This window comes from Silene latifolia, chromosome 3 (genome assembly GCF_048544455.1).
Source record: "Silene latifolia isolate original U9 population chromosome 3, ASM4854445v1, whole genome shotgun sequence".
Classification (NCBI taxonomy): Eukaryota; Viridiplantae; Streptophyta; class Magnoliopsida; order Caryophyllales; family Caryophyllaceae; genus Silene; species Silene latifolia.
Window position 1 is genome coordinate 126,654,561 of NC_133528.1, and position 26,414 is coordinate 126,680,974.

The following is a 26,414-nucleotide window of genomic DNA, read 5'->3' on the forward strand; positions in this document are numbered from 1 at the left end:
CGATGGGGAATTGCCTTCTACTGAAACATACCGGAAATCTACTGGTGTCCGATGGAGTAAGTGTTAGTCGAGCAATATGCACTCTATCACATTTATGACTACCAATTAAGACAGTACATCTTATCACGTGTGCCCCCAGATCAGTCACAATTAGTCTCGTACCGTTACACAATCCACGTGATTGATCAATGTTTCGCAGAAGCATCACCATAGCACCGACCTTCTACTTCAATTGGTGATTCGGGAGTCCGGCACATTTGATACTATTGAGGAATTCAATAGAGTGAATGTCACCGTCACCTGTACCTCTGTCATCACTACACACCTCATCGGAGCTTAAATAAATTCTCTCATCCTTTTTAATAAGCGACAAAACATATTCATTTACTGATTCAACAATCTCGTGAGTAGGGGCGAGGATTGGCCTTTGTTGGAGATATTCCGGATTCCACAATTGTGCAAGCAGATCCGGATAAGTGACATCTACTAATGACTTCATAGGATTCGTTACATCCTGAATGAGTAAGTCGGCTGGTAATTCTCGATCAACTTCTCCATCATTTTCACCGCCTCCTATACCATCTCCAATTTCCAAGAGCCATTCAGAGAATTTTCGTAACTCCTCAACATTATCACTTGAACTACCCAACTTGCAATCGCATATTTTTGGTCAATCTAAGTACCTATACGTGGTATACGTTTTATATCATTTAAATACAATACGACAATAATAATTTAAGTAAGACTCACATAAATCGGTAATATTGATAAACTTCCATATTGGCCTGACCTGGAGGTCAGGCATTGCCTCGATTTCATGCACATTGAGAAAAATGTTTGTGATAATATTATCAATACCCTTCTGAATGTTCCCGGTAAAACAAAGGATAACGCCGCAGCTAGGGAAAATATGAAAATGATGGGTATTAGGCTAGAGTTGGCACCACAGAAGAGAGGTAATCGTACATTTTTACCGCCAGCAGCTTATACCCTTTCACGGAATGAGAAAAAAGAGTTCTGTGCATGCTTGAATGGAATTAAAGTGCCACATGGTTATTCGTCGAACATCAAAAGCCTAGTGTCGATGCAAGACCTAAAACTCACCGGGTTAAAGTCACATGATTGTCACACTTTGATGCAACAATTACTACCTGTGGATATTCGTTCCATTTTACCTGAAAAGGTAAGATATGCTATAACTATATTCTGTCTCTTCTTCCAGTCCATATGCGAGAAAGTCATCGATCCCGATGACGCGGATTCATTGCAGGACCTCGTTGTAACATCTCTTTGTCAGTTGGAAATGTATTTTCCACCCTCTTTCTTCACTATCATGATTCATCTGACCATTCACTTGGTTAGGGAGATTTTGTACCTTGGGCCCGTATACTTGAGATACCAGTATCCTTTCGAAAGATTGATGAAAGTCTACAAGGACTATACATCTAATCGGTATCGTCCGGAAGGTTGTATTGCTGAACGCGCTATTTTAGACGAAGCTCTTTCATATTGTTACGCTCATTTCTCCTCTGAGGAGTTGATTGGCGTTCCTAAGAATCGTCATAGTGACTGGATGACCGGAAAAGGTATTAGGGGTCGGGTTGAAAAATTGTGACACGTGAAATGTTGCATTTAGCACATACGTATGTGCTAAAAAACGAAGATGAGGTGCAACCTTATATTCAACAACACAAAGATGAGCTCAAATACGATCACCCAAACAAGACCGAGAAGTGGATTGCAAACGAGCATACGAAGACGTTTGTAGAGTGTTTTAGAAATATTGTCTTAGAGTGTACGAATCAAACTGGTGATGACATCTCTCCTAGGTTACTACGTCTTGGTTTAGGTCCAAATGCCAGGGTCACCTTTTACAGCAGTTTTGCCATTAATGGATATACTTTTTACACCCGCGAGCAAGATGAGTTGAGCACAATGCAAAATAGTGTGTGAGTTCTGAATTTGAGGCAATGCACTTTGCTACTTCAAACGATAAAAAGCCTATTTGGGGAAAATGCCTTTATTATGGTGTTATTCAAGAAATATTGGTACTAGATTACATTGATTTCACAATGCCTTTGTTTCGATGTAACTGGGTTGATAACAACATCCATTGTGTCCCAAAGGATAAGATGGGATTTACGTTGGTCAATCTGGGTAAGGTTGGCAATAATAAGGATGATCCTTTCATAATGGCATCCCAAGCTAAACAAGTGTTCTATGTCATCGATCCTATGGATAAGAAGTGGTCTGTTGTACTGTCTATAAGGAGTAGTCCATCCGATAATGGTGATGATGATCAGGATGTCGTTTTTGAGGGAATGGATCACTCTACCACTGTATCTTATTTCGACGATGTTGACACTGATCATGAGGACACTGAAAGCATCTATATGCGTGATGACCATGGTGAAGGTATTTGGGTTAACGAAGAAACTATGATATCCAAGAAACGTCCCCGATCCTGAGATGGTCCATAATGTAAGTTATTACTTCCTCCGTTCTCATATGATCTACCCACTGTATCTTATAATGAAATAATAGCTTTTATTTTTGTTTTAATTTTTTAAATATATATATATATATATAGAGCAAAGTTCTTCTAAGTCCACCTTTTTTTTTGAGTCCATAAGTCCCTCCCACAACCCTTGGATCATGCATGGTGGAAGGTTGAGATTGAAAGCAAAAAACACACTTAACACTAATTAATTCATTTCTCTCTCTAGTTTTAATAATACATTCACTAATTCATTATCATACACAATTAACACCATGTTTTGTCTTATACTTCAAAGTTTATGATAATTTTGTTAACATTTTTCGTGTTTCGGTTTTTTTCGTTTTTTTTTTCGAGACAAGTTTTTGACTGTTTCGTTTTTTTCGTTTTTTTTTTCGACACAAGTTTTCGACATTTTAGGATTTTACGAGTGTAATTCTAACGGCAAAAAGTGTAATTTTAAGAAATATTTTCGAGAATTTAGCGTTTTACAAGTTTAACTTCAATCTTTTCCGAGTGATTTTAACGAATAATATTTTGAATTTTTGTCATTTTATCACAAGTTATTGTAATTTAGCATTTTACGAGTGTTATGTTAATGACAAAAAGTGTTATTTTAGTCCAGGTAAGTGTAATTTCAGTCCAATGAGATTGTTATTTTTAGTCAAGGAGAATGTAATTTTAGTCCGGAAAAGTGTAATTTTAGTCCGGAAAAGTGTAATTTTAGTCCCTTTGAGAATGTAATTTTAGTCCAGAAAAGTGTAATTTTAGTCCTGAAAAGTGTAACTTTAGTCCACTGAGAATGTAATTTTAGTCCATTGAGAATGTAACATTAGTCCAATGAGAATATGAGAATATGACCAAGTCCATTGAGAGTATAACATTAGTCCAATAGAGCCAAGTGTATTTCTAACAGAAAATAGTGTAATTCTAACAACAAAAAGTGTAATTCTAATAACAAAAAGTGTATTAGCAGAAAAAAGTGTAATTCTAGCAAAAAAAAGTATAATTTTAATAGAAAAAAGTGTAATTCTAACAACAAAAAGTGTAATTTTAGCCGAAAAATGTGTTATTCTAGCAAAAAAAGTGTAATTTTAACAGAAAAAAGTGTAATTCTAACAACTAAAAGTGTAATTTTAGCCGAAAAAAGTGTTATTCTAGCAAAAAAAATTATAATTTTAACAGAAAAAAGTGTAATTTTAATGGAGGAAAATGTGATTTTAACAGAAAAAGGTGTAATTCTAACAACAATAAAAAGTGTAATTTTAGCAGAAAAAGTGTAATTTTAGTCGAAAAAAGTGTTATTCTAGCAGGAAAAAGTGTAATTCTAGCCAAAAAGTGTAATTATAGCAAAAAAAAAAAGTGTAATTGTATTTCTAGTAGAAAAAAAGTGTAATTTCAACCAAAAAAAGAGTAATTCTAGCAGAAAAAAAAGTAATTCTAGGAGAAAAAATGCACATCTAAGATGAAAATCAACAAATAACCCTAGATCTATTTATTAGATCTAAGACTAAAATAAAACGATCTAATATAACAATAATTGAAGAAAAATGAGAAGACGACATTTTAAATATATCTAAGATTAAAATTAAAAGATCTCACAAAATTAAACAACTTATGTGAGATCTTTTTTTTCGATCTATTTCAAAAACCTAGATCTAAATTTTAAAAATAATAAGAAGCAAACACTAAGGAGAACTAAAAACGTAGATCTTAAAAACACCATCGACATTTAATATCCCCATCAAACTTGAAAAAAAAAAGTAGATCTTAAAAAAAAAAAGTAGATCTTAAAAAAAAATAATGTGGCAGATCTGAGAACAAAAAAAACAATAACATCATTATAAAGGAGAACTAAAAACGAAAAAAAAAAAAAAACAATAATAATATCAAGTCGACTTTTAACCTTCGCATCTTTAATAAATATATAAAAAAAAAAAGGACAACTTTTGACACAAATCGAAAAAATAGACCCCCCCACATTAAAACACCCAAAAATCGACATCACCCCCAAATTAACACCCAAAAAATCGAAAAAAAATTAAAAAAAGTAACAACATTTGAAAGGAAATCCGTTGTTGTCGGGATCCGGTGGTGGTGGGGTTGTTGCTGTTGCTGTCGTGAGTGTGGGCTGGTGGTTGTTGTCGGTGAGGTCCGTGGTGGGGGATGATGGTGTGGTGGAGTTGTTGTTGCTGTCGTGGGGGTGTCGGGTGGAGGTGTCGGCCGGTGGTTTGTTATCGGGTAGATCCGTGGTGGGGAATGATGGTGTGGTGGAGTTGTTGTTGTTGTTGCCGTCGTGGTTGTGGGTGTGGTTTCGGGTGCACCGTTGGTGTCGGGTGGAGGTGTCGGCTGGTGGGTTGTTGTGTCGGTTGAGGGAGTTGTTGTGGTGGCTGAAGGCGGGGATGTGGGTGGTGGCTGAAGGCGGGGATGTGGGTGGTGGTGGTCGGGGGGTGGGGGAAGGGAGAGGGACATTTTTTTTTATTTTTGGGGTTTTTAATTTTAGGGATTTTGAGAGGGAGATTTTTAGAGAGGGTGTGAGTAGGAAATTGTGTGGATGAGAGATAATTAGGTAGAAGGGAAAAAGTATATATATTGAATTAGTGGTTAATTAAAATTAATTAGTGTGGGTAGTGAGAGAGTGGGTTTAGTTAGTTTTAATCCTCTTTTTCTTGTGTAAATCTCAGCCTTTCATTTTCCTTATCTAAGGGTTCTAAGAAGGACTCATGGACTCAAATGTAAGACATGGACTTACTTGATCTTATTAATATATATATATATATATATATATATATATATATATATATATATATATATATATATATATATATATATATATATATATATATATAGAGCAAAGTTCAAATAAGTCCTTCATATGCTTTGAGTCCATGAGTCCTTTCCACAACCTTTGGATCATGCATGGTGGAAGGTTGAGATTGAAAGCAAAAAAACACACTTATCACTAATTAATTCACTTCTCTCTCTAGTTTTAATAATACATTCACTAATTCATTATCATACACAATTAACACCATATTTTGTCTTATACTTCAAAGTTTATGAAAATTTTGTTAACATTTTTCCTGTTTCAGTTTTTTTCGAGACAAGTTTTCGAAATTTTAGGATTTTACGAGTGTAATTCTAACAGCAAAAGGTGTAATTTTAAGGATTTTGACGAATAATATTTTTTTTAACTTCGGTCTTTTTCGAGTGATTTTGACGAATAATATTTTGAATTTTTGTAATTTTATCACAAGTTATTGTAATTTTAGCATTTTACGAGTGTTATTTTAACGACAAAAAGTGTAATTTTAGTCAAGGAAAGTGTAATTTTAATCCAGGAAAGTATAATTTCAGTCCACTAAAAATGTAATTTTAGTCCATTGAGAGTGTAACATTAGTCCAGGTAAGTGTAATTTCAGTCCAATGAGATTGTTATTTTAGTCCAAGAGAATGTAATTTTAGTCCTGGAAAGTGTAATTTTAGTCTAAGAAAGTATAATTTCAGTCCACTGAGAATGTAATTTTAGTCCATTGAGAATATAACCAAGTCCATTGAGAGTGTAACATTAGTCCAATAGAAGTAAGTGTAATTACAACAGAAAAAGTGTAATTTTAGCAGAAAAAAGAGTAATTCTATCAGAAAAAAGAATAATTTTAGCCGAAAAAAGACTAATTCTAGCAGAAAGCGTAATTTCAGCAGAAAAAAGAGTAATTCTAGCAGAAAAAAGAGTAATTTTAGCAGAAAAAAGAGTAATTCTAGCAGAAAGTGTAATTTCAGCCAAAAAAAGAGTAATTCTAGTAGGAAAAAGAGTAATTCTAGCAGAAAAATGACTAATTCTAGCAGGAAAAAAGAGTAATTTTAGCAAAAAAAAGTGTAATTGTAGCAAAAAAAAGTGTAATTTTAGCAGAAAAAAGAGTAATTCTAGCAGAAAAAAAAGTAATTGTAATTCTAGTAGAAAAAAGTGTAATTCTAAGATGAAAAGGAGTGTAATTCTAAAAGAAAAAAGAGTAATTCTAACAGAAAAAAGAGTAATTCTAGGAGAAAAACATGCACATCTAAGATGAAAATCAACAAATAACCTTAGATCTAAGACTAAAATAAAACGATCTAATATAACAACAATTGAAGAAAAATGAGGAGACGACATTTTAAATATATCTAAGATTAAAATTAACAAATTATATGAGATTTACTTAGTAAATGCAAGACTAAAATAAAAAAATTCACAAAATAAAAACAAGATCTAAAATATTTACTCAAGTAAACAAAATAAATATACCCAATGTCATAATTTTTCGTGTAGACTTGTAGATCTAGGTTTCCAAAATTATATTATTCATAAATTAACCAAAATTTTTAAAAATAAAAAAATTTGAAAATGCAACATCTGAAAATATGGTGAAAAAAAAAGAATGTCGGATGAAAATGTCACACAAACCGACACACAACCACCATCTCAAAATCCTTCAATAACAAAAAATCTCGAAAAAAAAAAAAAAAAGATCCCGATAACCCGCCCCACACTCCCACCAACACACCCAACAACCAACACCCTCCACACACTACCAACACCACTACCCCATAAACACCGACTACCACACCTACACACGACCACCAAACCAACCCCAGATCTGGAAAAAGGGAAAGATGGAGAAGAGGAAGGGTAGGGTGGCGGTGTTGGTGGAGGCGGCAGAAACAGAAGGTAGGAGGAAGGCGGTTGTGTCGGTGGTGTAGCGTGGGCTGTGGCGTGAGGCGGTGGTGGCCCGGTTGTGGTGGAGGTTGTATGTGATGGGAGGTGGAGAAGGTGGTGGCCCGGTGGTGGTGACGTTAGGAAGTGGGGATGTGGCTGTGGTGGGGTTCGTCGTGGGGAGAGCCGGTGGGGTGGTGGGTGGTGATTCCGAGAGTGGTGGTGGTAAGGGTGAGGGGGGAATTTTTGAATTTTGATATTTTGGGTTTTATTTTGATTTATTTGGTTTATTAGAGAGAGATGAGAGAAATGGGTAAATTTTGAGAGTGAAAGGATTTTAGAGAGAGTGTGTGAAGGAAATTGTATGGATGAGAGATAATTAGTTGGGAGGAAAATGTATATATATTGAATTAGTAATTAATTAGAATTAATTAGTATGGGTAGTGAGAGAGTGGTTTAATTAGCTTTAATCTCCTTTTTTCTTGTGTAAATCTCAGCCTTCCTTTTTCCTCATCCAAGGGCTCTAAGGAGAACTTATGGACTCACATGTAAGAGGTGGACTTACATGATCCTAATACTATATATATATATATATATATATATATATATATATATATATATATATATATATATATAGAGAGAGAGAGAGAGAAGGGTTCTTATAAGGTCTTCATACCATATAAGGCCCTAAGTCCTTATAAGAACCCTTGGATGGAAGGGATGGAGGGGTGAGATTACATCTAAATTGGATGGCCACTAACCAATCTACCCTAATTTGCTCCTCATTACAATTAAAGTTCTTACTAATCCACTCATCCTCCTCCCATAATCATAATCCCCTCCCTCTCTCTATATCTCATTTCCCTCACATTTTCTCTCATAATACCCGACAAAAAAAAAACCAATTTCTCTCTAAAAATCCCAACAAAATAAAAAACCAAAAAAAAAAAAACCTTTCTCTCCTCCTCACCCACTCACCAACCCAGCCACCCCACCACATCTCCTAACCCGCCGCTCTATCCCTCCCACCTTCCTCCTCCTTCCTCCGCGAACACCCCACCTTCCTCCGTCCTTCCTCCTACCGCCAACCATCCCACCTTCGCACCAAACCACCGTCACCACCACCAACCGCACACCACCGCAACAACCTTCCTCCTACCGCCAAACACCCCACCTTCCTCCGTCCTTCCTCCTGCCGCGCACGCCACCACCAACACCGCACACCACCGCAACAACCTTCACTCACAAAACCCACCACCACCGACATTAACAACCACACCATATTTTCAGATCTTTAAAATCTGTTTTTTTTTTTAATAAATTTTGGTTTGTTGAAGTCGGTAATCGTGAGTTGTTTTCTTTATTGTTTTGTTAATTGCACCGTAAATGTGCGATGACACAAATCTGAAAATTGTTTTGATTTTGTGAGAATATTGTTTTTGGTGTTGCTGTCAAGATCTGTAAATATTGTTTTTGGAACTTGTTTTTGGTGTTTGACACAAATCTCAAATGGTGTTTGCATTAGTTGGTTTCCGCAAAGCAAGGCCCAAGAAGAGCCATGGTCATCCATTTCTATGCCATGTTTTTGTCACTTGTTCTTTAGAAAGCGTCTTGTTTTTTTTAATATATTTTCAGATTTGTTTTTTTTGTTAATATTTATTTAATTTATGGTATTTTTAGATCTCGTTTTTTTTTGTTTATTTGGGTGTTGGTTAATTAATTTTTAGTATTTCAGTTTTTTTTTGTTTTTTTTTTCAGATTTGCGTGGCTAAGGGTGGGTTTTTTTGTGTTTTTGTGTTCTCTCTTTGTTTTGTTTTTGTTTTTATTTTTTATTTTTTTATTTGGTTGTTATTGTTATTTGATTTTTTGGACTAAAGTTATACATCTTGTCTATTAAAGTTATACACTGCGTGCATTAGAGTTATACACACGATATTTAAATTTGTTTTTTTTTATTGTTATTTGGTTTATTTTAGATTTCGGGTTTGGTTGGGTTGTTGGTTTTTTGGTTTTATTATTGTTATTTGGTTTTTTGTTTTTGTTATTATGAGTTTTTTTGGTTTTTGTTATTATAATTTTTTTTTTCATATTTTTCATATTTATTGTTTGATTTTTTTACTATTTACGACTAAAGTTATACATTTTATGACTAAAGTTATACATTTTATGACTAAAGTTATACATCTTGTCTATTAAAGTTATACACTGCGTGCATTAGAGTTATACACACGATATTTAAATTTGGTTTTGTTAATTGGTTTTTTTTAATTGTTATTTGGTTTATTTCAGATTTCGGGTTGGGTTGGGTTGTTGGCTTTGTTTTTTATTGTTATTATTTACATCTTGTCTATTTTGGTTTTATCTTTTATTAAAGTTTATTTTTTTTGGATTAAAGTTATACAATTTTGGACTAAAGTTATACAAAAAAATGGACTAAAGTTATACAAATATGGACTAAAGTTATACAACAATGGACTAAAGTTATACAAAAATTGACTAAAGTTGTACAAAAAAGGACTAAAGTTGTACAAAAATGGACTAAAGTTATACAAAAAAAGACTAAAGTTATACAAAAATTGGACTAAAGTCATACAACAATGGACTAAAGTTATACAAAAATGAACCAAAATTATACAAAAATGGACTAAAGCTATACAAAAAATTGGACTAAAGTTATACAAAAATGAACCAAAGTTATACAAAAATGAACAAAAGTTATACAAAAATAGACCAGAGTTATACAAAAATGAACCAAAGTTATACAAAAAATGATCTAAAGTTATACACAAAATTGGACTAAAGTTATACAAAAATTGGACTAAAGTTATACAAAAATGAACCAAAGTTATACAAAAATAGACCAGAGTTATACAAAAATGAACCAAAGTTATACAAATATGAACCAAAGTTATACAAAAAATGATCTAAAGTTATACAAAAAATTGGACTAAAGTTATACAAAAATTGGACTAAAGTTATACAAAAATGAACCAAAGTTATACAAAAATGAACCAAAGTTATACAAAAATAGACCAGAGTTATACAAAAATGAATCAAAGTTATACAAAAAATGATCTAAAGTTATACAAAAAATTGGACTCTTGTGCATTTTTGTATAACTCAGTGCACTTTAGTCCATTTTTTGTACAATTTTGGTGCATTTTTGTATAACTCAGTGCATTTTTGTATAACTCGTGCATTTTTGTATAACTTTGGTCCTTTTTTGTACAACTTTGGTGCATTTTTGTATAACTCTGGTGCATTTTTGTATAACTTTGGTTCATTTTTGTATAACTTTGGTCCTTTTTTGTATAACTTTGGTCCTTTTTTGTATAACTTTGGTTCATTTTTGTATAACTTTAGTCCATTTTGTGTACAACTTTGGTGCATTTTTGTATAACTCTGGTGCATTTTTGTATAACTCTGGTGCATTTTTGTATAACTTTGGTCCTTTTTTGTATAACTTTGGTGCATTTTTGTATAACTCTGGTGCATTTTTGTATAACTTTGGTTCATTTTTGTATAACTTTAGTCTTTTTTTGTATAACTTTGGTCTATTTTTGTATAACTTTGGTTCATTTTTGTATAACTTTCGTCCATTTTTGTCTTAGATGAAAAAAAGTATCTCACAAAAAAAAAAACGAGATTTAAAACACGAAATCTTAAAAAAAACGTATAACAAGAAGAGATTTAAGAAAATGAATAAAAAATGAGAACTAACAAAATAAAAGACAACTAAAATAAAATAAAAGACAAAAAAAATAATGAATGGAAAAAACAACTCAAAACATACAAATTAACACAAAACGAAAAAAAAAAAAAAAAAAGAGTTGAAAAAAAAAAAAAAAAAAAAAAACAGCGGCGGTGGGGCGGCGGCGGTGGGGTGGCGGCGGCGGGTTGGTGGGTGGTTAGTTGGTGTCGGGTGGGGTGGTGGTGGGTGGTGGTGAATGAGGAAGAGAGGAATGAATGATTTATTTGAGTTTTTTGATTTATTTGGATTTTTTGGGTTTTTTATTTATTTGGATTTTTGGGTTTTTTTATTTATTTGGGTTTTTTTTTAGAGTTTGAGAGAAGAGAAAAATGAAATGTGTAAGATGAAAGAGAAATGGATGAGTGGAAAAGAAATATAAAGTAAATTAGTGATTAATTAGAGTGGATTAGTGAATGAGGAGAGAGATGGTGAGATTAGCTTATAAACACACTTTTTTGGGGTTGATCTCATCCCTCCATCTCCTTCCATCCAATGGCTCATAATAGAACTTATGGACTTTATATTTCTATGGAGCTTAGTTGATCTCTTTCTCTCTCTCTCTCTATATATATATATATATATATATATATATATATATATATATATATATATATATATATATATATATATATATAGATGAAGGATCAACTAAGGTCCATAGATATAATAAGTCCATAAGTCCTATTGTGAGCCATTGGATGGAGGGAGATGGATGGTCAAGATCAACCTCCAAAAGTGTGTTTATGTACTAATATCACTCATTCTCTCCTCATTCACTAATCCTTCTAATTAATCACTAATTCACTATAACTTCTTTTCCTCTCATCCACTTCTCTCATATATCACACAACTCATCTTCTCTCTAAAACCCCAAAAAATAAAAACTCAAAAAATCCAAATAAATAAAAAACCCAAAACCCAAATAAATAAATAAAACCCAAAAAATCCAATTAAATCAAAAAACCCAAAAAATCCAATTAAATAAAAAAACCCAAATAAATCATTCATTCTTCTCTTCCTCATTCACCACCACCCACCACTATCCCACCCGACACCAACTCACCGCCACCACACCGCCGCCACCACACCGCCGCCACCGCACCGCCGCCACCGCACGGCCCCCAACTTTTTTTTTTTTTTTTTTTTTTTTGCCTCGTTTTTTTTTTTTTTTTTTTTTTCGTTTGGTCTTTATTTTCATGTTTTGAGTTGTTTTTTCAATTCATTTTTTGTTGTTGTCTTTTATTTTCTTTTATTTTGTTACTTCTCCTTTTTTATTCATTTTCTCAAATCTCTTCTTGTTATACTTTTTTTTAAGATTTCGGGTTTTAAATCTTGTTATTTGGTTTATTTTAGATTTCGGGTTTGGTTGGTTTGTTGGTTTTTTGGTTTTATTATTGTTATTTGGTTTTTTGTTTTTGTTATTATGAGTTTTTTTGGTTTTGTTATTATTTTTTTTTTAATATTTTTTTATATTTATTGTTTGATTTTTTTACTATTTACGACTAAAGTTATACATTTTATGACCAAAGTTATACAAAAAAAGACTAAAGTTATACAAAAATTGGACTAAAGTTACACAAAAAATTGGACTAAAGTTATACAAAAATGAACCAGAGTTATACAAAAATGAACCAAAGTTATACAAAAATGAACCAAAGTTATACAAGAATGGACCAAAGTTATACAAAAATGGACTAAAGTTATACAAATATGGACTAAAGTTATACAAAAATAGACCAAAGTTATACAAAAATGGACCAGAGTTATACAAAAAATTGGACTAAAGATATACAAAATGAACCAAAGTTATACAAAAATGAACCAAAGTTATTCAAAAGTCGACCAGAGTTATACAAAAATGCACCAAAGTTATACAAAAATTGGACTAAAGTCATACAACAATGGACTAAAGTTATACAAAAATTGGACTAAAGTTATACAAAAATGGCCAGAGTTATACAAAAATGCACCAAAGTTATACAAAAATGGACTAAAGTTATACAAAAATGGACTAAATTTTGTATAACTCTGGTGCATTTTTGTATAACTCTTGTGCATTTTTGTATAACTCTGGTCCATTTTTGTATAACTTTGGTTCATTTTTGTATAACTTTGGTTCATTTTTTGTATAACTTTAGTCCAATTTTTTGTATAACTCTGGTGCATTTTTGTATAACTCTGGTCCATTTTTGTATAACTTTGGTTCATTTTTGTATAACTTTGGTTCATTTTTGTATAACTTTAGTCCAATTTTTGTATAACTTTAGTCCATTGTTGTATGACTTTAGTCCAATTTTTGTATAACTTTGGTGCATTTTTGTATAACTCTGGTCGATTTTTGAATAACTTTGGTTCATTTTTGTATAACTTTGGTTCATTTTTGTATATCTTTAGTCCAATTTTTTGTATAACTCTGGTCCATTTTTGTATAACTCTGGTCCATTTTTGTATAACTTTGGTTCATTTTTGTATAATTTTAGTCCAATTTTTTGTATAACTTTAGTCCAATTTTTGTATAACTTTAGTCTTTTTTTGTATAACTTTGGTCATAAAATGTATAACTTTAGTCATAAAATGTATAACTTTAGTCGTAAATAGTAAAAAAATCAAACAATAAAAAAAATAAAATCAAAACATAACACAAATCATAAAATCAAACAAATAAAAAAACTTGAATAACAATAATAAAAACCAAATAACAATAATAACAATAACAAAACAAAAAACCAAATAACAATCACAAAAAACCAAATCTAAAATCCAAAAAAAAAAAACAAATAACAACACCAAATTTAAATATCGTGTGTATAACTCTAATGCACGCAGTGTATAACTTTAATAGACAAGATTTATAACTTTAGTCCAAAAAATCAAATAACAATAACAACCAAATAAAAAAATAACAACCAAATAAAACCAAATATGTAACACTAACAAAAAAATACCCACAATAATAAATAACATTAAAATACCAAATCAGAAAAAAAAAAAAAAAAAAAAAAAACCGAAACAACGAAACAATAAAAACAATGAAACAAATTTGGTTTCATGAAACAAACGAACAAACGAAACAATGAAAACAATGAAAAAAAAAACCAAACGAAACAATGAAACAATGAAAACAATGAAACAATGAAAACAATCAACAAAACACCAAACAAAACAATGAAACAATGAAAAACAAATTATAAAACATAAAAACAAAAAATATAAATAGAAAAACAAAGTAAATCTGAAAAAGAAAAAGAAAAAGAAAGAAAGAAAGGGAGGCAGGCGGCGGTTTGGCAGGCGGCAGCGGGTTTATGCGGCAGGCGGGAGGGAGAAAGGGAGTAGATCTGAGGGTGGTGGGGATATGCGGCAGGCGGCAGCGGGAGGGAGTCGTGGTGGTGCGTGGCAGTGGGTTGTAAGGAGGGTTGGTGCGGTGTGGTGCGGCGTGGTGGAGTGCGGTGGAGTCGGGATTGGTTGGTGGTGTTGGCGGGTCTGGTGGTGGGTGGCGGGTTGTGGGTCGGGTGTGGTGTGTGGTGGGGTGGTGGTGGGTCGGGTGTGGTGTTTGGAGGAGGGTTATTTTGGGTTTTTTTTTTTGTTTTTTTTTTTTTGGTTTTTATTTTGTATGAGTTTGATTTTTTTTGTTTTGTTTAGAGAGGGTGGGAGAAAATGAGAGAGAAAGAGTGAATGTGAAAAATGAGAGAGGATGAGTGAATGAGGAAGTGAGTTGGGAGATTAGAATGATGGTAGAGTTGTACAAAATTAGGTAGAGTTAAACACAATTAGGGAAGGAGATTAGAGAGGGAGAATTGTGACCCTTCAATGAGATGTAATCTCATCCCTCCATCCCTTCCATCCAAGGGCTCTTATAAGGACTTAGGGCCTTATTAGATGTAGTGGCCTTATAAGAACCCTTCTCTCTCTCTCTCTCTCTCTCTCTCTCTCTATATATATATATATATATATATATATATATATATATATATATATATATAGAGGAAGGATCAACTAAGGTCCATTATATATTTGAGTCCATAAGGTCTTTTGTGAGCCATTGGATGGAGGGAGATGGAGGGATGAGATGAACCCACCAAAAGTCATTATACACTCAAATTAACACACTTTACTAATCCACCCTAATTAACCACTAATTTACTATATTTTTGTTTTCTACCCACCTATTTCTCTCTCATCTCACACATTTCACTCTTCTCTTCTCTCAAAAAAAAAACCCAAAAAATCCAAATAAATAAAAAACCCAAAAAATCCAAATAAATAAAAAAAACCCAAAAAATCCAAATAAATCATTCATTTCTCTCTTCCTCATTCACCACCACCCACCACTATCCCACCCGACACCACCCACCGCCCACATCCACCGCCACCTCCACCACCCGCCGTCGGTAATTATATAAACTCGTTTTTTTTTTTTTTTTTTTTTTTTCCATTTTTGCGTCTCGGTTTATTTTCGTTTTTTTTTTTTTTTTTTTTTTTTTTTTTTTCGATTTTGTGTTAAATTAGTTGTTTGGGGTCGGTTTATTCTATTTCTTAATTTTTGTTAGTTTTTGTTGTTATTTATTCTTTTCAAATCTATTCTTATTATACGTTTTTTAAATAAAAATTTCGGGTTTTAAATATCGTTTTTTTTGGTGATGTACTTTTTTTCAACTAAGATCTACTAAAATATTGACTAAAGTTATACAAATAAGGACTAAAGCTATACAAAAATTGACTAAAGTTATACAAAAATGAACCAAAGTTATACAAAAATAGACCAAAGTTATACAAAAAAAGACTAAAGTTATACAAAAATTGGACTAAAGTTATACGAAAAATTGGACTAAAGTTATACAAAAATTGGACTAAAGTTATACAAAAATGAACCAAAGTTATACAAAAATGAACCAAAGTTATTCAAAAATCGACCAGAGTTATACAAAAATGCACCAAAGTTATACAAAAATTGGACTAAAGTCATACAACAATGGACTTAAGTTATACAAAAAATTGGACTAAAGTTATACAAAAATGAACCAAAGTTATACAAAAATGAACCAAAGTTATACAAAAATGGACCAGAGTTATACAAAAATGGATCAGAGTTATACAAAAATGCGTGAGTTATACAAAAAATTGGACTAAAGTTATACAAAAAATGAACCAAAGTTATACAAAAATGAACCAAAGTTATACAAAATTGCACCAGAGTTATACAAAAATGCACCAGAGTTATACAAAAGTTAGTCCATTTTTGTATAACTCTGGTTCATTTTTGTATAACTCTGGTTCATTTTTGTATAACTTTGGTTCATTTTTGTATAACTCTAGTTCATTTTTGTATAACTTTGGTTCATTTTTTGTATAACTTTAGTCCAATTTTTTGTATAACTCTGCTGCATTTTTGTATAACTCTGGTCCATTTTTGTATAACTTTGGTTCATTTTTGTATAACTTTGGTTCATTTTTGTATAACTTTAGTCCAATTTTTTGTATAACTTTAGTCCATTGTTGTATGACTTTAGTCCAATTTTTGTATAACTTTGGTGCATTTTTGTATAACTCTGGTCGATTTTTGAATAACTTTTGTCTTTTTTTGTATAACTTTGGTCTATTTTTGTATAACTTCAGTCCTTTTTTGTATAACTTTAGTCCATATTTGTATAACTTTGGATCATTTTTGTATAACTTTAGTCCATTGTTGTATCACTTTAGTCCAATTTTTGTATAACTTTAGTCTTTTTTTGTATAACTTTGGTCTATTTTTGTATAACTTCAGTCCTTTTTTGTATAACTTTAGTCCATATTTGTATAACTTTAGTCCATTTTTGTATAACTTTGGTCCATTTTTGTATAACTTTGGTCATAAAATGTATAACTTTAGTCATAAAATGTATAACTTTAGTCATAAAATGTATAACTTTAGTCGTAAATAGTAAAAAATAAAACAATAAATATGAAAAATATGAAAAAAAAAATAATAACAAAAACCAAAAAAACTCATAATAACAAAAACAAAAAACCAAATAAGAATAATAAAACCAAAAAACCAACAACCCAACCAAACCCGAAATCTGAAATAAACCAAATAACAATAAAAAAAAACCAAATTTAAATATCGTGTGTATAACTCTAATGCACGCAGTGTATAACTTTAATAGACAAGATGTATAACTTTAGTCCAAAAATACTTCAATTACAATATATAACTTTGGTGTTTTAAGTCGTAAATTGTATAACTTTAGTCGTATAACCCAATTAAATTAACAAATTATATACAAAAATAAAATGTTGGTGAATGACTCATGAGAATAACAAATTATATGCATAAATCTAACAAAAAACCCGTAAATCTAACAAAAACCGTAAATAAAACAAAAAACAAAAATACAAATAAAACTTTAAACAAAGAACAAAGAACAACAAACAAAAAACAAAAACAAAACAAAAAGCAAAGGAAAAAAACAAAAATAAAACAAAAAAACAAAGAACAACAAAAAAAAACGCAGTACACAAAAAACAAAGAACAAAACAAAAAAAAAAATGGAAGGAGGAGGAAGGAAGGAAGGACGGTGGAGCAGGGGAGGTTTGCGGGTTGGTGGTCGGATCTGAAAAACAAAAAAAGAAAGGAGAAGGGAGAGGCGGCAGAGAAGTGCGGCGGCGTCGGGTTGGCCGAGGGCGACAAGAAGGTTGGGTTGGGGTAATGGAGAAAGGAAGGAGGGTGGCGCTGTGGTGGGTGGCGTCGGTTGTGGGTGGTTGTGTGTGTGGTGGGGGTGGGGGGCGGCAGACGAGAGAGGGAGGGAGGGAGGGAGGGAGGGAGGTGTTTGAATATGGTGAATGGTGGTGGAGTAAAGGTGGTGGCGTCGGGTTTTCGGTGGTTCTCGGTGGTGTTGGTTCTCGGTGGTGGTGGGTCTGGTGAGGTGGAGGTGGCGGCATGGTGGTGTACGGCGGCCGAGAAGGAAGTTGTTCTTGTTTTTCTTTTTTTTGGTTTTTTTTTTGTTGGTTTTTTTGTTGTTGATTTGGTTTTTTTTTTTTTGAGAGAATGAGTGAAAGATGAGAGAGAATGAGTGTATGAGAGAAATGTGAATGAATGAATAATGAGGATGTGAGTTGGGAGATTAGAATGGTGGTAGAGTTGTACAAAATTAGGTAGAGTTATACACAATTAGGGAAGAAGATTAGGGAGGGTGAATTGTGACCCTTCAATGAGATGTAATCTCATCCCTCCATCCCTTCCATCCAAAGGCCCTTATAAGGACTTAGGGACTCAATGGATGTAAGGACCTTAGAAGAACCACTTCTATATATATATATATATATATATATATATATATATATATATATATATCTTCCTTTTAGTTTTTTTTTTTTTAAAATAACTATCTTACAAGACCACAGGGTTACACATTATATTTATTTAAGTTGCCTTTTCATACAGGTCCACGACACTGCTTATGATAGGCGGATACGGACACACACAGTTTGACACTCAACAAATAACACACGATATTGCTTGGAAGTTTCAGCTACAAACACGGACACATTTTGTAGGGGTTTTAGGGGTACATTGCTTGGAAAACAGCCACAACCAAGTTGTAGGCATCGACGCTTTCTGACCTGGCCGAATGCTGCGCATCAATGATGGTCGCATACGACACTTGGACATAGTCCGCAGTATTCTTCAGAAGCTCAGCATCCGAGTCTGTGGCTACCCAGAGGTATGGTTCGAGTGTTAACCTATTCGAAGCATTCCAGTCGTTCCTGCCATGGCCTCTGAGTTGAAACATCATATCAAGCTTAAATGCTGATTCTGCATGTGTAGGTGATGTTCCAAACTGAATGAGTAGACTCCCTTTGAATCCCCATGGCCCCCATTGTGGCTTAACTTTGCTGACCGAGTATCCCAACTCAATAAGCTTATTCCTCAAAGGATTAAAGCTTTTGGCAGCAAATTTTCCATTGTCTGTATCTATGTGGCCTGGGGCATTCATCAGGACACAGTGATATGAACGACCAATATTTTGAGTCATTTTCAGACCAGTAATTTGATGGTTTAATTTATTTGTGAGTTGTGGGGAGCTAATGGGATGCCTCTTTTATGAATTTATAGTAAGTTTGAGATGTGTTGTATGTCTTTAGCTTTTGGTAGCTTTAAAAAGCCAATAGAAGCAATGGTCATTGTTAAAGATTCCCAAATTTGCATGGCATGGTAAATCCTGTAGATATGCAGTATGCATGCATGCTGGTGTTGTCTTATTTTCTTAATCTTATTATTAGATGTGGATGTTGTTGTTGAAATTGCTGAATAATGTTGCAGTATATAGTGCTTCTGCTGTTACAGTATGTATTGTTATAGGTTTGGACTGTAATGGAATTACAGTAATTTAAAAAAAAAAGGTTCAACAATAACAACGGTTATATTTAAATTACCCGTTGTTAAAACTTTCAACAACGGTAATATTTTCATTACCCGTTGTTATTACTATCAACAACGGGTATAGTACCTCTCCCCGTTGTCAATGATTTTTTAGACATATTTCATTTTGGCGCAAATTTGGTGAAAATATATTACAACGGGTATATTTTAACCGTTGTAATAAAGTTATGACAACGGTTGACTTTTATTGACCCGTTGTTATTAACATATAACAACGGTTTTGTTTTGAGGACCCGTTGTCAATAGTTTGTCTTAATAAAAAATTAATTTACAAACACATACAGCATACCACACAAACACACACAACATCAGTTCAACCGTTGGTATCCTGAGTTTATTATTCTCTCTCCCCCGCTTTCTACATTCTCGTTACCGGCCGTCGCCTAGTTTCCGACGCCCAGATTCCGTTGCCTTCCCTTATCATCTTGCTCGTTCTCTTTATCATCATCATCATCATCATCATCAGGTATGTTCACTTTAATTTTGTGTTTCGTCATTAGGGTTTTAAGACGATCATCTTTTTTTTGTTTTTCATGCATCTGTTTGTTTTTCGTCTTCTTTGTTATCTTTATCATCCCGCATCATCTACTTCATTCCTCTTATTAGGGTTTAAGATTTTAGAAGCTTAAACTGTTGTTTTAAATTTTCATTCCTCTTTAGGATTTTAGATAATACTCTGCATGATGTTGTTAAGTTGTTCATTTACTATTTCATTCATATTTGGGTTTTAGGATTATCATGGGTGAAAAACGGAAAAGAAGTCAAAAGAATAATAAGCCCGGGGATGATAATAAGCCTGGTGAGAGAGGTGCTACGATGTTTCCTGTAGCCCTTGCAGCTATAGCCGCTAAAGAGCCGCTTAAAATAACATGGAGCTCGAAGGGTTTCCCTACTGGTCCAAATGCGGGTTTTTTATCCAGTTGGATTGGATGTTGCACAAGACAGTTTGTGCCTATCCATTTAGATGATGTTAGAAATTTGAATCCAAAATTGGCGGAGTTATACTTGGCTCGTATAAAGTAAGCCTTTGATGTTGCCGATGAATGCCATGATAAGTATTTAATGCAGAAGGCAGGGATTGTCTTAAGGCAGTGGAAGTGTGATGTTGCTAGGGATTGGTTGTATGTGGACAAGGCAACGGGGGAGATGCGTAAGAGCCCACTGGCAAACAAGTGTCCCATCATCAGTCAGGAACAATGGGATCTTTTCAAAGCGATGAGAACTAGTGAGAAGTTTCAGGTTAAATATCCTCGCCTTTTAACGATTTACCTATCATTTTTTTAATTAATGAGTTCTTTATATAATCTTTTTATTATCTCATCTACTTGCGCTTTTATATAATTTGAAGGCCGTTAGCAGAAGAAATCGTGCTAACATTTCATGCAAGAAGGGGAAATGGTATGGTTCTCGAGGCGGTTACAGATTGATAGAAGACAACCTCGTAAGTAGCATGCATTCCCCTGTGAGATTTGATTTTTTTAATCACACTTGGACTTGATACACATTTACATATATAACTTTTACCATGTTAATGTGTAGGTGGCAAAGGGAGTGACCGACTTGGATCGGCATGTAACTTATAAAGAAGGGCACACGCCTAAAGGATCCCGGTCGCGTGACAAATATGATGAGTAAGTGTTGGCCAACATAGTAAGCATTTTTTTATTAAGACGAGTTCATTACTAACTTTATTATTTTAGTCACAAATATAATTTGAAGTTTATTTAATATATTATAGGACAAGGTATTGAAGGAGGTAAAAGAAGGGAAATTCACTCCCAATGGTCGTGATGACGTTCTTGCTAGAGCGATCGACCGACCCGAACATCCAGGTCGATTGAGGGTCGTCCCGTTACAGGTTGGAGTAACGAAATATTATGGGACAACTGCCCCGAAAAAGAAGAAAAGGAAGACTAAGGCTGAGAAGGCTGACATGGTACCATTTGTTCTATTATTTTCATTTAAGTTCAATTCACATGTTATTGTTGGGATACAAATTGTTGAAACATTACATTCTTGGCACGCAGGTTCAGTTATTGACATCCGTACTACTAAAGATGAATGCTGGAGGCAAGCCTTCCGAAGAAGAAGTGAAGATGATGGAGGATGTCATTAAAGGGGGTAATAAGGTAAAACAGATTGGTCAAGAGGCCGAGAACACTACTACCTTGGCAATATATGAGAAGGAATTATCGGTCAACGATATTCCGAAAGATCAGGTGCCTAATGCTTCTGAAGTTGTAACAACTAAAGCCGATCAGGTACCTAATACTTCCTTATTTTTTTTTTGGGTAAGATCAAGGGGTGTGTTCCATGCCAGCTCTAATGCTATAAATTCTGACATCGTGCCATTGGTTAATTTTATTAGGTAAATAATGAGTCTGAAAAGGAGATGCAACTTGAGAAGACGGCTGATGAAAAACAGCAGCATACATCCCTTTCAAGTCAGTTCACTGTTTTGAGTAAGGTATGCATGAAGTGTTTAATTAGTTAAATTTATATGAATTCTATTAAATTTTGGGATATAATAATGTATGTGTATTCTTCAGGCCGTAAACAGGAGGGTAGTTATTCTTGCTGACCCTAAATTCGAGAAACCAATTGTGCGTGTTGGCCGGGCTCTCGTAGAAGTGCCCACCAAATCAGTAGCGGAAACTGTAGTGGTTGTTCATGGCGAAAAACTTTTGCCGAATCATAGAAAAGTGGAGATAACTGAAGTCTTTCCCAGCCATGAAAACTTTCAACTTTCCGTCTCAGTTCGTGACGACATTACCATTCTGGGAGATGCGGTTGGAAGTTTCATCCAATGGCCTGCATCTCACATCTTCCTGGCTCGTTCGTCTCCGCCTCAGCCGAAAACAGTTGGGGTTAGAAAAAATACCTTTATATGTTAAATTTTTAATTGTTGAATGTTTTTATATGTTATTTTTTTTGTAGGGAACAAAAAAGCCGGCTAAGGCAGATAAGCCTAAGTCCACAGACATGCCAACTACCTCGTCGAGACAACAACTTGATGAGGTATTTAATTAACTTCTCCATTTTTTTTGAAAACCTCCCTTTATTTATATTTTTTCTGTATTTCTAAAAAGCATGGAAATTTTTTGTAGGGAACAAAAAAGCCGGCTAAGGCGGATAAGCCTAAGTCCCCAGACATGCCAACTACCTCGTCCAGACAACAACTTGATGAGGTATTTAATTAACTTCTCCATTTTTTTAAAAACCTCCCTTTATTTATATTTTTTCTGTATTTCTAAAAAGTATGGAAATTTTGTGTAGGGGACAAAAAAGACGGATAAGCCTAAGTCCCCAGTCATACCTGCTACTACTACCTCATCATTGAAAGAGCAGGTTGATGGGGTATTTAGTTAAGTACTCTTTAATTTTTATTACTCCAACTATCTAGCTAGGATATGTTACCTTTGGATTTTTTATTATTTTAATTATCTACATGTGTAGGCTGGTGGTAGTAGCACAAAATCAGAGAATCATTATTTCCCCAAACCGAAAGATGTTAGGAGTTTAAACTCCACAAAATATTCTGGGAAGGATTACATGCTAAAAGTAAGAACGGTGACGATGAGGAAACTGCATTCGGAGGCTTGCAATCGCATAGCAAACGAGCAATTGATAATTATTCCGCTCGAGGAGCATATTATAGGGGTTGAGCACGAAACAATTATGTCATGGGAGATGCTAGCCATCTGGGCTGGCCTAGACGAGATTGATGTCCAACACCTATTTGTTTGGATGAAGTAAGTTTCTTAATAAATAATTTCATATTCTAATATTCTGACTACTAGATAGTGTTTTAAATACCGGAATTAATACCGTAATAATGTAGGATATTAAAATTGAGAGTGATCCCCGAGAACAAGATTCCATGTGATCAATACGGATTCCTGTGCCCCTATGTTTTATCTATGTTTATCACGATTTTTTCGTTCGAAGATCGGGTAGATTATATTGCTCAGCAATTGACGACAACCAAGAAGCTGTTTTTTGCCCCTTATAATGAAAACGGGTAATAAACAAATTAATATTACGTTTCCCCCTACAATTGCATTTTCATAACTAATATATGTACTTGTTAATAATAATGATGTCTCTTGATGTAGGACTCATTGGGTGCTAGCAGCCATCATGCCGACGAAGAAGAAAGTTTTTTGGTTGGACTCTGTGCATAATCAACCAAGTGAGACTTTTAAGCGCTTGATTATTAAGTAAGTTTATAATACTGATTTATTTATAATAACATTAAGTTTCAATTTTTATTTATATCAAAAAGCTCATTTTTGCCCCTAAAAAAATGAGTTTCTGCCTTTTTTTTTTTTTTTTTTTTTTTAAAGGGCCTTTGAGAAGAAAAGAGCTAATGAGCAGGATCAACCCACGAAAGATTGTGATGATGGCCCTACTTTTATTACGATAATAGGGGTACGTGCTCAAATACAATACCTTAAGTGCAAAAATCTGTGTTTAATACTAATACAATACCTAAAGTTCAAGATTCTGATGTGCGCCTTCTCTCGTCTCTTTGTTTTTATGTAATAATAGGTCCCTCGCCAGCCGGATAGCATACAATGTGGATACTACGTTTGTCGGTTCATGTTGGAGATTATTATGCAAAGATATATCCTTATTCCAGAAAAGGTTAGTAATTTAATAATGTGTTTATTACTTTTTTTAAATTAGAGCTGATGTTGTCTTGCTTGCTGCTATACCATGATGTTGCTATGCTGAATGATGTATGTTTTTACAATAATGTCTTGTCTTTGTTTTTTCCGCAGTATGTAATCAACGCGCCACAAGACCTTCAGTAGTACAAATGGCAACATATAGACGAGGTAAGGGACATGTTGGGCAAATACGTCTTAGAACATAGCAATGCTGAAGGCTAAATGCATGATACTCAGAGCTTAGATTAGCTTAGTAATTTTTTTTGTTGAAGTTAGGGAATGATCTTAGTTCATGTAAAGTTAACTCCTTGTAAGTATATATATATATGATGCTGCTGTTGTGGTTGAATTGAATCTATTGAGTTCTGATGAACCCAATTTGTGATTTATCTTTAGTCTTGATATATGGTCTTCTTGATATATGCAGGTTTTTGAATGGCATGAAACAAATTTAATTTTTAAAAAAATTAGGAGTTCGTAATAAAAACGGTTACTAAAAAAAAAACCGTTGTAATACCTTTCACAAATACCCGCCATAATATTCAACAACAGGTTTAAAATAAGAACCGTTGTAAATACCTTTCACAAATACCCGCGCATAATATTCAACAACAGGTTTTAAACGAAGAACCGTTGTTACTACCTCTTTCAACAACGGTTATTTAGCGTATACCCGTTGTTAAAAGTCTTCACAATTTTGGTGGGAAAGATGAAACAACGGCGTTTTATATTATAAGCGTTGTTATATCTTTCCCACCAAAATTTTGTCAAACTTTCCACAACGATTTACTCACAACAACAACGACTTTTAACCGTTGTGAATAATTTCCACAATGGTTTTAGTAAATAACCTAACCGTTGTAAATACCTTTTACAATGGCCGCTTTAACAACGTCCGCTTTTTGTTTTTACAACGGTTTTTACCCGTTGTTATAACCTGTATCTGTAGTAGTGTATTTAAAGAAAGAAATATATACCTTGCAGAAAGACCACAAATACGATGAACACAGGGATGCAGCCACAACATATGCTCTACTATCTTTTGAAACAACCGGTAATATCTGTCTAAAATCACCCCCGAATACCACAACTTTCCCACCAAACGGCAGTTCAGCATTTCCCACGTGCAAAAGACGCCTTACATCTTTTAAACTTTTATCAAGGGCCTCAAAGCAATACCTATGAGTCATCAGTGCTTCATCCCATTATATGAGTTTAACACGTATCAAAAGTTCAGCTAAATCACTGTCGGGCTTAATTCGGGAGCAGATGGAGTTCTCCGTTACATTAATGGAAATTCCAAACCTGGAATGAGCTGTTACACCACCTGGTATCAAAGTTGCTGCAATTCCACTTGATACAACAGCCACAACAATATCGCCCTTACTTCTGAAACCGACACACAAAGCTCTCCAAAGAAACGTTTTCCCACTTCCACCATATACATAAACAAAGAACACCCCTCCTTTGTTATTTAAAGCAGCTTTCATAACTTCATTATACACCAACCTCTGCTTGTCAGTCAATGAAGAAAGCTGAATCTCATGTTGTTCACTCAAGGACTGTCTATCGTACGACAACGCATCTATGAGTAAACTATTTTGATGATGTGCCGTTGCAGACATGTCTGGGAACGGCATTCCCTCAAATCGACGAAGTGAACTACCATTTATTTGAAGAGAATTTTCAATATCAATAAGTGCATAATTTTGCAACTCTTCATCAGTAAGCTGTAAATCTGTGGTTAAAAAAGTTGCAATATTATCTATGTGATTTTATATACTGCAACAATAAATGCATGGAATAGATGAAGCTAAGAATGCGAAATATGGAGAATTGTTTTAAAGTTGTTCTAATTAAAATAACGGTAAATATTTACTATTAAGTAAAGACACACCTTGATTGTTAAGAACATTGCATTGCCTATGAAGGATGTCGTCCGATAGCAGTTGCCAAGTTTCGTCCCAGACTCTGCTCGGTATAGACAAAGTGTCACAAAGTAATAACGTCGCGAACAGATTTCTCAAGTAGAAGCCAGACCCCCAATCAGCTGCTTCTTTGATAGCTGCAATATACTCTAGATTATCACCAATTAAACCCAATGCATAACATGCTTCTCTAAATGTCGGATGAAAAAAATCGTTCATAGTTCTAATATCCTCAAAACATTTTGGTCCCTTAACGTGATTTAACAGTACTCTCATGAAATACAACTCACCACATTGCGGCGGAACGTGAACCAACCTACCAATTGTAAATCCTTTTTTCCTAAGGTTCCACTTTCTTTTTCCAAACAAATTTGGTTGGAAATTCACAGTATAATAATTCTTTAGCAACCTGCATCTCTCGTACTGTCGAATTATTACAGCCCATCTAATTAAGAA

The 26,414-nt window shown here is 33.7% G+C and overlaps 1 protein-coding gene across 1 annotated transcript; it reads right to left on the reverse strand.

The window, feature by feature from the left end:
* Positions 1–223: 223 nt before the first annotated feature.
* LOC141649638 (uncharacterized) lies at positions 224–26,177 on the reverse strand. Its single transcript, XM_074458323.1, has 4 exons — positions 25,928–26,177; positions 25,336–25,768; positions 25,008–25,209; positions 224–649 (listed from the first exon to the last, which is right to left on the reverse strand). The coding sequence occupies exons 1-4, from the start codon at positions 26,175–26,177 to the stop codon at positions 224–226; spliced, it is 1,311 nt and encodes a 436-aa protein (XP_074314424.1).
* Positions 26,178–26,414: the final 237 nt, after the last annotated feature.

Excerpts from the sequence above, each read along its gene's own strand:
- LOC141649638 (XM_074458323.1), bottom strand. The coding sequence starts at position 26,177 with ATGAACGATTTTTTTCATCCGACATTTAGAGAAGCATGTTATGCATTG. Across the intron at positions 25,210-25,335 it reads GGTGTAACAGCTCATTCCAG|GTATTGCTTTGAGGCCCTTG; the intron begins GTTTGGAATTTC and ends GATGACTCATAG. Across the intron at positions 650-25,007 it reads ATTTGTGGTCTTTCTGCAAG|TTGGGTAGTTCAAGTGATAA; the intron begins GTATATATTTCT and ends TGCGATTGCAAG.